This window comes from Dreissena polymorpha, chromosome 6 (genome assembly GCF_020536995.1).
Source record: "Dreissena polymorpha isolate Duluth1 chromosome 6, UMN_Dpol_1.0, whole genome shotgun sequence".
Lineage (NCBI taxonomy): Eukaryota > Metazoa > Mollusca > Bivalvia > Myida > Dreissenidae > Dreissena > Dreissena polymorpha.
Genome location: NC_068360.1, coordinates 42,965,207 through 42,981,039, shown reverse-complemented (window position 1 = coordinate 42,981,039; position 15,833 = coordinate 42,965,207). Strand labels below are relative to the sequence as shown.

The window sequence follows — 15,833 nt, the reverse complement described above, 5'->3', positions numbered from 1 at the left end:
TATATACCAGCTCTCCAAGTCACGTTTGTCAAACATGTTTAGGGCATGCCATAAAACTCTGGTAAACCGCAAAACCGCAAATAAATCCACATTCCCTTCTAATTGCCGTTTGCCTAGTCCTATTAGATTGTAACATTCGACCTAAATTCGGTAACAGTACATGCCAAATTAAGCCTCTATAATGAACATCGACCTTTAAAAGAAGTGTCCAACCGACCTGCGTTATGACCTGACAAGACCTTCTGAGGGTTATCTGTCATTATCCTTGCGTGATAAAATTGAGAGGCGTTTTTGGAAAACATAGCATAATGCGGGTGGGTTAAGTTTCGTCGAAGACGACACTTTCCGTCTATACTGGATTTTCTCTAAGAAGATGTTTCGTTTTAACGAAAGTGTGGAACTGGCCTTAGTAGTTTATTTGATTATATGATTTGATGATGCCGTAAATTATTAAGTCAATATTTAAATAATAACGATGTATTATTATTTTACGAAAATGTATAACTTTAATAAGGATATAATAACATACGGCGCTTATTTTCATATTGAAATACATCGTATTGATTAGTTGATTACAATAGCCAAAGAGCCGGGCGATATCAAGTTTGTGTTTAAATAGAACACAGCTTATTCGACTTTCAGTTGACATAAATAACAACTAGCATTTGTTAGAGAATAGTCCAAATATGTGTCAAACACTTGCATAATGTGCATCAAATAAGTGTATGCTTGTCGTCAACATAGAAAACCTTAACTTTCAAATAAAGAAAAATTGTTTTTAATAACACACAGACAAAAAACAATGTTTAAAGAGGAGTGCAAATACAGGAATCAGCCATTTATGGATACCCGCGTACGTCTTTATGACTGCATGAACTCTGTACTCATGGAAAAAGTCGGTTGCAGTAGGAACAAGTATCACATATTGTCTCCCTTAGCTGGGGATGTACACGTTTATAGTGCATTCTAGCTTCTGATGAGCTACCGAAAGTGGTTCCCGGTGTGCAAATCATGCATTCATAAATATACCGGGAACCAAATCTCCCTCTATGACGGGCAAATGTCTGTGTTCGCCGGACATAAAATCTTTTATATCGGACCAAGTCTTGTTTGTGCTTGCTTAACCGGTCGGTCAACTTGTCAAAGTATGTTAGACTTTCGGTCCGATGTGCGTGCGATCGCCTTCTTTCCGTTGAGCCTGGACCTTTATCGGAATATTTATTTCCCCTATGCCTGTTCACCAACGCATGCTCGTTTTTGTCCTCATGCGAATGGTGGTTTGGTGTCAGTGTGCGCTCGTTCTTCGATGGATTTTTGGGGTACTTATCTTTCTTTTTATCCAACCTACGCTCGTGTTTATAAGATAAAGATGACAGATCAGAACTTTCATTATGATTGTCTTTGCACGTAAGTCGGGCCATGTTGTGGCAATCCACATGAGCTGCAAGCGTTCCGACATCGGCAGTACGAAACGCACACATGGTACATGCGTATGGACTGGACACGACTTCAGGATTACCAGAGTTGTCTTTATGGTCTCCTTTAGTTTTATGCTTGGCTTCTAAGTCACCTTTCATTATTGTATTACCGCAACGAATGGATTGTGAATCACGTGGGTTCTCTTCTTTGTTTGCTGATTGGTTTCTTTCTGTGAGATTTTCAGCCGTGTCAACGTCATTCGATGTTTTACTTTCTCTACCTTCTCCACATTTGTACTTCTCTGCTACATCTTTGCCATTCATAACTGAACGATCCTTAAGCTTCGTGTCACTCGTGACTCTTGGATTTTCAGTTTCGTCGTCATTATCATCCGCTGTGTCAGAATCTTCATCATAACCATCGTCCTCCGAGGCTGAACTCGTGCGATACCGAACGCTTGATCTAGTCTGCTCCGCGTGCAGGGGAGTTTCGTCTGTTTTATTGAATAGCTCGTCCATGTCGTGGTCGTCCAGATGTTGGGTAAGATCTCTGTAAGAATGAGCCTCATAGTCGCAGAACACGCAACTTATTGCATTTCTTGCGACATTGTTTGGTTTGGGCCTTTCTTCGTCCTCATATGTTGTTTTACCGGCATGAGTGTCGTAGTTCATTATTTTTGTTTGCATAACTTTCTTTTCTGTACTGTAATCTTCGTTTTCGTCGCAGGACTCGTTATCGTGATCTGAAACTATTTTAACTCGGAATGATTCCTTTAATTCGGGTTCCCCTTCATGCATAATGTGTTTTGTTAACTTCATCGGCGACTGTTTCTTTATTTCTGAGTGTTTCGATTCGCTATAGTTTTCTAACTTGAAACTTGTTGCATTTTCATCAGAGAATGTTTCATTTCCTTTGTGTTCGATTATATTGCCACTTGGCCTCTTTGAACAATTACTGTTTATATAGGCTGTTTTTGATGACCGGTGTTTTTTCTTTGATTTACATTTGAATGTATGTTTGTGCTTTCTTTTGGTGCGCAGAGGTGTTCCTTTCTCGTCTACCTGCGTTTTAGTATCATGCGATTGACACACGTCACCTCTTAATTCAACTAATTCATTATGCATATCAGTCATTTTTGTCATTTTAGCGGCCCCTTTCATTTGTTCACTTAAATCTTTCTTAGATTCCTGCTCTGGTTTAGATAACGTTTCTTTTCTGATCTTTTCATGCTTTTTGTTTTTGAAGTTTTCCCACGCATCCTTCATTTCCTCGAAGTCCATGGCGCTGTCAGGACCGTGTTGTTTTCTGAGATGCGTTTTATATCTGTCTTCGTCAAGGTATGGTCGTCTGCAATGGCGACACTCCACCAAACATTCCTCATGTCTGCGTCGATGCCTATGTATATCACTGGTGTGATTGGTCTCGTAGTTACAGATAGAACACTTGAACGGTTTCGCAACTGTATTCTTAATATGCACAGTTCGTATATGCCCGTTCATGTGACCAGCAGTGGCGAAGGGCATGTTACAGTGTTGGCATGGAAACGAGGCGGTCACGTGACGCGCTTTGTGACGCCGGAAGTCGCATTTATATCGCGTTGAAAAAGGACAAAGCTCACACTTCATGTCTATTTCGGAAAGCCAATTAGATTTTCTTCGATTCATTGATTTTGACTTAGGGTTGTTATGATTTTCATTTACGTTCAACTGGATGCGAGGGCTTGCCTTGACGTTTTCCACGATACATCCGTCTCCATGCGTACACAGAATGTCTTGACTTCCGGATATTAAAATCGACTTGAACGGGTTTGAATCTTTTTCTTCGGACATGTTGGTCGTTCTAAAATACAGTAGGACCATGTAACAAATATGGTTGCTTCTTAATGTATGAAGTTTCAATTGAGGTAAATGGGATTTGAAATTAGTGAATTAGTTTGTGTTTTTTTTTAATTTTCGTCGGTATTCAGAAGCTTATTCTGAATTATTAAATTTACACGCATTGAAAAAGAGAAAGTATAACATGTAAATAAGAACACCACTCTTGTAGAACAAACTATAATACACTTTTTACTTTGTTATTTTATATTTTATTACATTTCATGAATTACACGAACCGGCTTTTTAACAATTACACTACATTGGCTTAATATTAGGAATCCTTTAAAGAAAAACTAAGTTAGTTTTCCAATTTGTATAATTTCTTCATGTCTGATTCAATATTATAAAGTTAACACCAATACGAAAGCGGTAACATGGTGCCAAAAGAACAAACTGTACGATAAAACTACTAATATATATAAAAACAAACAATCGCCAACTCTTGTGTTCTTTTCGGGGTAAAATGCACAAGAAATAAACCTTTTATTAAGAAATTAATAATGATGGCCTTAGCTGAACAGAGCAGTCATGACCCCCCTTATACTACTTTTTATAGAAATGTAGTTTTTTTCTATTTTATCCCGATTTTCATCATTTATTTTATCCCCCAAGTATATATCTATATTACAAATGACACAAAATTCATGTTAATATAAAAACAATAACAACAGGGCAGTGCAAACTTTACTTTATACCGCACTCTATACCGTAACGGGTACATGTACTCGGGAATCGATATTTTCGGTAATAAATGAGCCGCGTAATGCGAAAATGGGTCTCTCATTCATAGTGAAATGCAAAGCGCCGTACCAGAGTGCGCAACGGCATAAGACCCATTTTTGCATGATGCGACTCTTATTAACAAAACTACAAGATTATTCAAGACTTATATAAAAAGACTTATATATATCGTATAAACGATATAGAGTTTCAGTATACTTGTGTTGAACCAAAATTGTTTATTGACTGACCTATAATTTAAAAAAAAGAATACAACACGCCGTGCACATCTTCACAAATAATCGGGATTTATTTTTCCGTTGTTTATTTTGGCGTTTAACAGCGGTTAAGATCATCGACAATTGTCTTGTAAGTATTTAAATAATTGTATACAAACTACACTTTTAGCTCCTATAAGAAACGAATTTATACTACCGATTCGGAAAAGACATTATCATGCCAAAACCCATGATACTGTACTGAACTGGTAATTATGAGTAGACCTATAAAAAATAGACGACCTACTTGCATGTCACGCGGACTTTCATAAACGATAGTGTATTAGTTCTTCCGCATGTTGCCTGTGTTAACCAATAATAACATTTCATGTACTCGGAAAACATATGTACCGGTACCTTTTTTTTCGGATATGAGTAGTGCATAATAAGCAATCCCTCCAAAAACGTCGAGTGTTGTCTTTTTAAAATAACGTCACACAAATTGACATAATGCATATGACGTCATTATGCGTTACGTCAATTGCGTGCTTTAACGCGCAACTTTTAAAGTACAAGTCAAAGGCTATTTACATGCAAAACTTTTGTAGAAAAAAAACGTGTTTTAAAAAGTACCAGCGGCAATGGTATGGCATGATTTGAAATTAGAATGTTTTCTAACATCGTACATTCAATGTTTATTTCTAGAGCTTAACCGACATTGATTGAATTTATGATATCACTTTTGTAGTAATAATTCATTATGCAACAAACATATTCTACTTCCGGCGGAATATCAAGTGCAGCTGTTCTTGAGGATGGCAGTTGTGGTCTTGTTTTTTTTTTTTTAATTGCACAATTAATATTGCTCTAACTTTAGTTCAACTATACAACCCGTATCAACAAAACAAAAAATGTTAAAACGAATGAAAATGCACGAATATGTGCAAAATGACGGATGGATCAATAGACTAGGCAACGAACACACAATGCCCAAGTGCTGCGAAATACATTAAAAACAAAACGAAACCTGCCATAATAAATTTGAAACCCATTTTCAAACTCAGCTTAGATATAATAAGAAAAAAGCAAGTTTCATGGCGAGGAAAACAAACAAGATGGCAAGACCCAAAGGAACAAGACTATTCGGAAACAAGAGATGTTTTTGTCAGAAACACAATGCCCCCTACTGCGCCGCTTTGAAGCCATATTTGACCTTTGACCTTGAAGGATGACATTGACCTTGACCTTTCACCACTCTAAATGTGCAGCTCCATGAGATACACATGCATGCCCAGTATCAAGTTGTTATCTTCAATATTGCAAAAGTTCTATGCAATGCTAAAAATTTCGGACGGACGGACAGTTCAACTGCTATGTGCCAACCTGCCGGGGGCATAAAAAGTGCGAGCTGAATCATGAAGATTAGACCAAACAAGTGACTTCTGGAGTATTTACCTGTTTGTTTTTTAATTTGACCACGTGGCCTAGTTTTTGAGCCCACATGCACCAGTTTCAATCTTAGCCAAGATTTCATTTGGACAACTGTTCTAACCAAAGTTTCGTGAAAATTGGCAAATTAATGTGGATACTATAGCGTCAACAAGTTTTCACAGTATACATATCAGAAAAACTGTTCCCCCCCCCCCTCTATAGCGTCAACAAGTTTTCACAGTATACATATCAGAAAAACTGTTCCCCCCCCCCCCCTCGAGGACATGTTTTACAACAAACCAGAATTTTCGAACTCGACCGATAAGCCATTTATAGCCATATAAGGAAAAATTCCCCGCCCCCTGGTGGCTATGCCTCTCGACGGACCGTAATCTTTTTTGAACTCATCCGAGCTATCACTAGAGCACATGTTCTAACCAAGTGTTATAAAGATTGGAATAGAAATGTGACTTCTACAGTGTTAAAAATCTTTTACTATCACCATATAAGGAATCATTCCCCACCACCTGACGGCAATGATTGTCAATGGACCCGGCACCATTTTTTAACTCATCCTAGCTATCAGAACAACCAATGTTATGACTTAGTTTCATTAAGATAGGAAATAAATGAGAGTTAAAGTGTTAACAATGCTTTACTTTTGCCATTTTAGGAAAACTGCCCCGCCCCCTGGGTATCAAAAAGTAAATTTCAGTAGCGGGAAAGTTATAATAGCAAATTCAATAGGTATAATGTATTGATATGAAAGAGATTAAAATTCTAGTATGAAATGTGTCCACTTTATCAAATCTAGTATTTAAATGGGTCCAGTTTATCAAACTTCTTGTGTTGAAATGGGTCCACTTTCTCAATGGTATCGTATACAAATGGATATGCTTTAAACAAAAATTATGTATCAAAATGGGTCTACTTTATCAGAGTTCCGGTATAAAAATGGGTCACATTTCGGAAGTCTCAGTGGGACACCCCTACCGGTCCTCTGTTGCCACGTTTTTAAACGGCTGAGATCTCATAAGAACAAATGTTCTGAGCCAGTTTCATGATGCTTGGCACAGACGATTTCTGAAGTGTTTACAAGGGTTCGATTAAGCCATACTAGGAAAATTGACAGCCGTGTTTCAAAAGGACAGAAGCCATTTTAAAACTCGGCTTACATATATAACACGTAAAACACGTTAAATTGATATCCCAGCCAGATAAAGTTTGATTATGGATGGGTGCAAATCCCTCGATATATGGTATAATCCTAAAATATATTTAAGTATAGGGTTATTGTTTTATGGATTGCAATTCTCCTCATTGATATTTATACGCCCATGCAGTTTCATATTCAAATCTTGTAGCGTATCTGAGATATAGACCTAAAAAGTTGCACAATACAAAAACAACAAAGTGCAATAACTCTTATTTAAGAAAGTTTAGGGTTATGGTTCTTGTGCACGGCACATCTCCTCATTGATATCAATACACACAGGAAATTTCATGTTAGTCTTGTATGGTATCCGAGATTTAGTACTGAAAAGTTACATCACACATAACAAAGGTCAATAACTCTTATAACTCTTATTTAAAAAAGTGTAGGATTATGGTTCATGTGCATGGCACTTCTCTCCATTGATATTTATACACCCATAAAGTTTCATTTTGATATCTTATATATTTTCTGAGGTAAAGCCAGGCACAGTTGTGTGACAGGCGGACAGAATGACAGACTGACGGATGGACGAAGCAAATTCTATATCCCTCCGCCTTTGGCGATGGATAATAAGAACACATGTTAACAGCAAGTTTAATAATTTGGGCGAAAAATGTGACTTCTATGGTGTTCACAAAATTGTTTTTTTGTAATTTACCTTGTTAACTAGTTTTTGGCTTTCATGCGACCCAGTTTCGAACTCGGCCGAGGAATCATGAAGTCACCTGTTCTGACACAGCTTCGTAAATATTGGGCAATAAATGTGGCGTCTAGAATGTTAAATCGGCAAATGTTGGCGACGGACATAAGTGTTTACGAAAACTGTAAAACATACGTTGTACTCAAGGTATCTAAAAAATTCACGGAAGGCACCAACAATAGGGTGGGTAGTGTAAGTGTAAACAAGCTCATCAATGCCTAATGTACGCAATGATTCCTTATAGAGACATCCTCGGAAACCACCAAAACGTCATTATTCCTACGGTAGCAGTGATATTTTTTTGCTTCATATTTTAGAGCCTGCGCTTTTATGATTGGGAAAATTAGCGCGATAAACTATGAAATTGGGGAAAATGAAACATTATTAATATCATTGTAAATAATAGTATTTCAATTGTTTGTCATTGCATGTTTAACTACATTTTCAAATGTATATTATAAAGGGATAAAAAATAAATTCAATAAACCAATTATTGAGTTTATTGGAAAAGTTCGGCAACCATTTTGGGGAAATTTTGGTCAGATTTTTGGGAAACAATGTTATTTTTGGGAAACAATGTTATTTTTGGGAAACAATGTTATTTTTGGGACACATTGTTATTTTTGGGAAACAGCCAGTAAGAGGCTGTAATTTTGGGCCAAATAAATCACTGCGTAGTGTTTGCATTTAAATCCAAAAGATAGTCATTAAAAACCGATCACTGCAGTTGTTGTGTCAAGCAACAAGTTTGATTAAGATTGATAGCTGCTTTAATGGTATAAATAAAAAATTCTTACAACGTACACAATTGTAGTATAATTATGTGCTAAGTGACAGGTGAGGTAATACGACCATTCTCTTAAGAAACATTAAAGTCAAATATTATTATCAAGTCAACCGGCTAAAATAAGGTAGATTTTAATTTAACCGAATACAAGATGTGTTTGTGAAACACAATGTCCCCCTATATGACGTTTGACCTTGAAGGATGACCTTGACCTTGACCCTTTACCACTCAAAATGTTCAGCTCCATGAGATACACATGCATTTCAAATATAAAATTGCTAGCTTCAATATTGCAGAACTGACATTACATGAGCAATTTTGACCCATATAGTTGACCTTGAAGGATGACCTTTACCTTTCACCACTCAAAATGTGCAGCTCCATGAGATACACATGCATGCCTAATATCAAGTTGCTATCTTCAATATTGCAAAAGTATTCATAAAATAAGCGATTTGGGCCACATATATTTGACCTCTGACCTTGAAGGATGACCTTGACCTTTCACCACTCAAAATATGCAGCTCCATGAGATACACATGCATGCCAAATATCAAGTTGCTATCTTCAATATTGCAAAAGTATTCATAAAATAAGCGATTTGGGACACATATATTTGACCTCTGACCTTGAAGGATGACCTTGACCTTGACCTTTCACCACTCAAAATATGCAGCGCCATGAGATACATATGCATGCTAAATATCAAGTTGCTATCTTCAATATTGCAAAAGTTATTGCAAATGTTAAAGTTGGCGCAAACCAACCAACAGACCAACCAACCAACCAACCAACAGACCAACCAACAGACAGGGCAAAAACAATATGTCCCTCACTACTATAGTGGGGGACATAAAAAGTCACAGAATAAGGTAAGATATGATTACATCAAGACACTTAGGCATACTATTGAATACAAACAACAACCAAATTACAATATATTTTTATTGATATCTCTGCTGTGTTGAACAGTTTCATGAACAAATTTTAAATCATCATACATCTAAAGTCCACTACAATAAACAAAGTGCACACATATAACTTTTAAATCAACAAACATACCACCACTCTCAATCTTGAGGGCAACGTTAAATTAAGAAATGCGACTAACTGTGGGTTGGGTGTTTTTGATGGTGTGGAAAAAACTGTATTGCAACTTTTGCACTTGGTGACAGTATATGATGTGAATTTTGAAAAGTCCAAATAATTACAAGAAATAATAATAGGCATAAACATTTTCATTAAATGTTAGTTTAAATTTAGTAATATCCCAAATAATTGACTGCAGATGATGTCAATTTTGAGAAGTCCAAATAATTACAAGAAATTTTGATTGACATTAAGGATTTTATAGATGTTAGTTTAAATTTAGTAATATTCCAAATAATAACAAGAAACAAAGTTCAACATGTACACTTGTTAAATAATATTCAAAACATCTCGGATAATTGAAAAGAATATCTGTTATTCATTATAAATATTGTTTTAGGCATATTATTTTACTTATAAGCATTTATATTTTAGGTAGTATTTGAAGTTGTTAAATATTAATAGATATTTACAAATAAACATTACTTAAAAGTAACCTTACAGAATTATGGGGCCTTTAAATATTACTGTCTGAACATTCTACCTCTGTTCTTTAACCCTTTCAGTGCTGGAACCGAATTTTAAAGGCCTTTGCAAACAGTTTTGATCCAGATGAGACGCCACAGAATGTGGCGTCTCATCAGGATCCAAACTGTTTGCTTTTCTGATAGTATTCTTTGAAAAAAATCTAAGAAAATGCTAATTTTAGAAATTCAGCAGACAACATTTTAGCTGACTACAAATTTCCCAGCACGCAAAGGGTTAATATATAAGGTCTTTATACAATTCTTCTTGAATATCAAAGTGCGCATATTCAAGGTCACATACTTTTAATTACAGTCATTGCTCACATATGAGAATTGTTGCTTTTGTGATTAGCATAGAAGTAACATACTTAGTACAAAAAATGAATATTTTTCTCTTGCTTTTTGAACTCTTTTTACATGACCCTTGACTAAAAGGAATTTCAATACACAAACGTTAACTGCTTTAATTTGCAGATTAAGCATTAAGAATTATACCTTTGTATCGTTCATAGACCTGGTAAAAAGATCTTACTGTTACAAGATGATGACACAAACTAATTAAATAATGTTTTCAAGAAGACAGGCAGTCATAAGTGAAATCATTAAATGTTTGTGAAATCATTAAATGTTTGTTATCACAAAAGGATTAAAAAAATTGATAATTTCAAAAATCAACAACTTCTTCATTTTACCATCATTTGCTTACATTTTACAAGGGATTCACGTGAAAATGTATTGTGAATGATAAAATTAAGTCAGCATAATGACGTAATTTCACAAATTATGAGTCTCCCACATTCCACAATAATTTCATTTACTTCATTTAATTGGGCAGCTGGAAAAGAAAATGTGAAACTGAAAATTGAGGACAATATGCAATCTTGATTTTGCAACTGTGAATTACAAATTTGTGATCACTGATAGTTTTGAATAAACCATAGGAAAGCATAAAATATATCACTTATACCATTTCAAACGGTACATTTTAACAGGGACAAACTATAATTTTGCAGTAAAAGATATGATATAGAAAATTTCAATGTATTTTTAAAAGCTCTGATCAAGGCATATTATGAATGTTGGCACCATAAATAGAATAAAGTATGCAATAAATAAACGAGAGGGACACGTGTGTTTTGCAATCTAAATTGTGGTCCTTAAAATATTAAAATTTTATATAGCCTTTTTATTGAGAAACATTTATTGAATTTAAAATATTTCAGTATTGTCAAATATGTACTGTTTGAAATTCTCTTTACCGAAATAATATATATATGCACAAATGACAAGATAAATGCACAAACAACAATGTGTCATTAATACAAACCATTTTACTAAATCTGTTTAATAGAAATATCTTATACCGTTTGTAATTGCCAGTTTTAATTCCCAGTCAGATATACAGAAACATATTAATTAAACAGCGCTGAATTCAAATAAACTGAGTTTAATAAATGTGATTGAATGTCATTACAAACAGTTATCATAATAGTAAATAAATATTTACCCAAATAAAATAAAGAGATCCAACCAAAACAAAGAGATTTCAAGTAGTATTTTGCCAATTCACTATTTCAGATAAAACATATTTCAAAGACAAAAATAAAAACACATGAATTACTTTTTAATAACACATCAATATAAAGTACCTTACCAAAGAAAACACAAACAAACAACCAACAACAAACACGTTAGTATCAACACCATAATTTAACTCACATGCATGTTACTTCATACACGAACTGGAAACAAAACGTATGATGTATCTACTTACAAAGTATAGACATTTTAAATAAACATCAATGAAATTAAACTTCAGTCAAATGAAACAAAACAATTAATAGAAATGAAAAACAATTACAACAGCTATCATTAGACATGTCATTGATTTCTGACATGTGCTTCAATAATTTTAAACATTAAACTTCTATGGAAATCATAAAACATTTTAATTTCTAAGAAATAATAATAACTAATAAACTGATTTAACAATAGCTTACACCCAGTATAAAAGTACATGTAATACTTTCCTTCAGTTACTACTAACAAAGCAAGGTTAAAAGCATGATCCAAACAGCCAAATTTATTAATTATAATTAATGGAATATACTAGCTATAACATATATATTATTATAAAAAGTTCAAGGTTACTTCCCTCACAATGCAGTATTTAATTTCCACATATTCTTTACATAAGTTTTTGGTAGACATATTTCCACATAAACACTCTGTCTAGTTTTGTTCTTGAAAATCCCACAGATAATTACAACAAATACTATTACAGTTATTTTTATTTTAAAGCACAAAGATGAGAAACATTGAACAAAAATGAATGTATCGATCTTTACCACAGGGAAAAAACAAGAATTAAACCATAACTTAACTTTATTATTAAACACATATATTTATATTTAGTTTCGTTAATTTTTGTATGCACAGTTATATTAATTCTTCTCCGCACCACATAATATAATCCACAATCCACTCTAGGGAACAGAACAAATTCTGTCATCCCCCCAAAAAAACTATCCACCATGTTTCTTCTCCCATGCAAAGGGAGGCAACAGCCAGCAGGCAACACAATCATGACAAGTGGAATGAGAGTTGTCCTTCCCTTGCTGCTATTGCAAGCCTCTCTCGCATCACCTCCACTGAAGAGTAGTCGGGCAGTTTGAGATAATTCACACACGTCATCACAGACGGCAGGAAGCTGTCAGGATTGTCCGCCCCTTCGAAGCTCTTCCGTACGATAGTCAGCGGGGGATTGAGAGTTCGGAAACCTGACAAAAGAGAATGTGAAATTTATATGAGCCTCACTTTGGGCAAACTGGACTTTATGCATGTGCTTAAAGTGTCATCCCAGATCTAGTCTGTGCAGACCGAATGGAATTTTTGGTTAATTGAAAATTCAGTTTACTCGGAATGCATGTCCCTGATTATGCTGATTGCACAGGCTAATCTACGAAGACACATGCATTCGGCCCAGTTTTTTCAGAACGAGGCTTATTTGGTGTACGATCATTTACGAACAAGATGCGTTTGTGAAACACAATGTCCCCCTTTATGACGTTTGACCTTGGAGGATGACCTTGACCTTGTGAAGGATGACCTTGACCTTTCACCACTCAAAATGTGCAGCTCCATGAGATACACATGCATGCCAAAAATCAAGTTGCTATCTTCAATATTGCAAAAGTATTCATAAAATAAGGGATTTGGGCCACATATATTTGACCTCTGACCTTGACCTTTCACCACTCAAAATGTGCAGCTCCATGAGATACACATGCATGCCAAATATCAAGTTGCTATCTTCAATATTCCAAAAGTATTAATAAAATAAGCGATTTGGGCCACATATATTTGACCTCTGACCTTGAAGGTTGACCTTGACCTTGACCTTTCACCACTCAAAATGTGCAGCTCCATGAGATACACATGCATGCCAAATATCAAATTGCTATCTTCAATATGCCAAAGTATTCATAAAATGAGCGATTTTGGCCACATATATTTGACCTCTGACCTTGACCTTTCACCACTCAAAATGTGCAGCTTCATGAGATACACATGCATGCCAAATATGAAGTTGCTATCTTCAATATAGCAAAAGTTATTGCAAAATGTTAAAGTTGGCGCAAACAGACCAACGGACCAACAGACAGACAGGGCAAAAACAATATGTCCCCCACTACTATAGTGGGGGACATAAAAAATCCCCTTATTCTGGTACATACCTCCAACAGGGAGTTTCGGGGACCCCGTCACAAACTGAAGGAAGAGCCTCTGTTCATCGGGCGAGTAGGAGGAGAGGATCTCGTAGAGGAACTTGACTGCGCGGCTGTCGTGGGTGTACCCGTGGTCGGGCCGACAGCACTCCATGAGCACCTTGGTGTCCCAGACATCCTCCTGGTTACCACAGAACAGCAGCTCCAGCTGAAATATAACAACATTGTAGATGATTATTTGAAGTATTTTTTGGGGACAAAATAGGACTTGGGATTTTGAACACTTTACCGCTCAGATATGCATTTTTGCCATTTTGTTGTCGCTTAGAAAATCTATTAGATTAAAGACTTTTCTTTCTAAATTGAAGTATTAAAATGTTCATTTTCAACTCTAAATACAAGACTACTACAACACTTTTTACACCAATACCCATCAAGATCCAGAGCTTAGTGTCTTCATAAGAAATTTCACAAGGGATATTTAAGAAGGCATTGTAATCACAAAACAGTACACAACAGTGACTACACAAAGCTGCTTTCTGAGAAAAATGGGATAAATTCAGACTTAAAATTTGCACTTAATACATGTGCGATAAATGTGTCATTCCAGATTAATCTGCAGAGTCAACACAGGCTAATCAGGAATGACAAATTCCGCCTTTACTCACTTTTCATTAAGAAGAGAACGCTTAACAAAGGAACATTTCAATAAAAAGGAAAGTGTTCTCTCAGTTTAGTCTGTGCAGACTTCACAGGCTAATCTGGGACAACCCTCTACGCACACGCATTTAGACCATATTTCCCAGATCTCAGCTAACACAGCAATCCTTCCCTACCTCCTCAGGGTAGAAGCTCTGCAGAGAGGACAGAGAGAACACGGACTCGAAGCCCTCCCTAAGCGACTCAAACTGCCTTGACACGCCCTCCACCAGGCTCCAGTGGGTCAGCAACTGAAATAAACCAGCAGCATGGGTCCATGTGTGTTCCCTATATTTAAATTAGTTGTGCTCAGAAAAAAAAGGGTTTTCTATGCAATCGAGCCAAAAGAAATACGTTTCAGATAAAATATAGGGAAAATGCTGCATAATATTTTATACTTTTTGCTCTAGGAAATGCATGTGCATAAAGTGTTGTCCAAGATCAGCCAACGCAGTCTGCACAGTCTAATCAGGGACAACACTTTTTTCCCTAGGCTGTATATTCGTTCAAAAGGACTTCCATGAAAGGAATAGTTCGGATTAAGCAAAGTGTCATCCCAGATTAGCCTGTGCAGACTGTGATGGCTAATCGGGAGTAAAGCATTACACACACGACTTTGACCCTGTTGTCTCAGAGCAAGGCTCAACTAGAGCTTTGTCACAGAGGTGACGAATACCCCCACATGCCACATTGACACAGAATATTTTGCATGTTGTCTTCACACTAAGTGACCCTGAGACATTGTTTTTGACCTGCCATGACCCATGTTCGAACTTGGCCTAGACATCATCTAAATACAACTTCTGACCAAGTTTGGTGAAGCTTGGATGAAAACTACTTAAAATATAGAGGGGACACCATGCTCAATGTTTAAAACACACTAAATGACCCCGTGACCTAGTTTTTGACCATGCATGACCCATATTTGAACTTGACCTTGATGAAAACAAATTGAACTAGAAATGGCGCGGCAGAGGCCGACGTGTATCCCCACGCCGCATGTTTGACCCAGGGGCGCCCCAGGTTTGGTAATGGGGCCTTGCATAGTTGAGATTGACCGTATTGTCATAAGAGAAGTACAGTATCAATTAAAAGTGAATCGGTGCAGAAATGAAGAAACTATAGTAAAAGGCAATTTTGGGTGGGCGTGGCCTATGTGGGCGGGGCGCCCCAGGGTTGGTAATGGGGCCATGTATAGTTGAGATTGACCGTATTGTCATTAGAGACGTTTAGTATCAATTTGAAGCAAATCAGTGTAGAAATGAAGAAATTATAGTAAAAGGCAATTTTGGGTGGGCGTGGCCTATGTGGGCGGGGCGCACCAGGGTTGGTAATGGGGCCATGCATAGTTGAGATTGACCATATTGTCATAAAAGAGGTTCAGTATCAATTTGAAAGGAATCGGTGTAGAAATTAAGAAAT

At 36.2% G+C, this 15,833-nt stretch overlaps 2 protein-coding genes across 2 annotated transcripts in view; both read right to left on the bottom strand.

The window, feature by feature from the left end:
* Window positions 1-762: 762 nt before the first annotated feature.
* On the bottom strand, window positions 763-4,729 carry LOC127834691 (zinc finger protein Xfin-like). Its single transcript, XM_052360713.1, has 2 exons — window positions 4,652-4,729; window positions 763-3,258 (listed from the first exon to the last, which is right to left on the bottom strand). Exon 2 carries the CDS (start codon window positions 3,246-3,248, stop codon window positions 885-887), a length of 2,364 nt encoding a protein of 787 aa, XP_052216673.1. The 5' UTR covers window positions 3,249-3,258; window positions 4,652-4,729; the 3' UTR covers window positions 763-884.
* A 4,570-nt stretch (window positions 4,730-9,299) lies between these two features.
* Window positions 9,300-15,833, bottom strand: part of LOC127834093 (E3 ubiquitin-protein ligase TRIP12-like) — a 78,598-nt gene continuing 72,064 nt past the window's right edge. The window contains exons 34-36 of the mRNA XM_052359694.1: window positions 14,549-14,662; window positions 13,722-13,920; window positions 9,300-12,764 (exon numbers count right to left, since the gene is read on the bottom strand). Coding sequence (XP_052215654.1) covers window positions 12,568-12,764; window positions 13,722-13,920; window positions 14,549-14,662 — 510 coding nt within the window. The 3' untranslated portion in view covers window positions 9,300-12,567. The remainder of the gene's footprint in view (window positions 12,765-13,721; window positions 13,921-14,548; window positions 14,663-15,833) is intronic.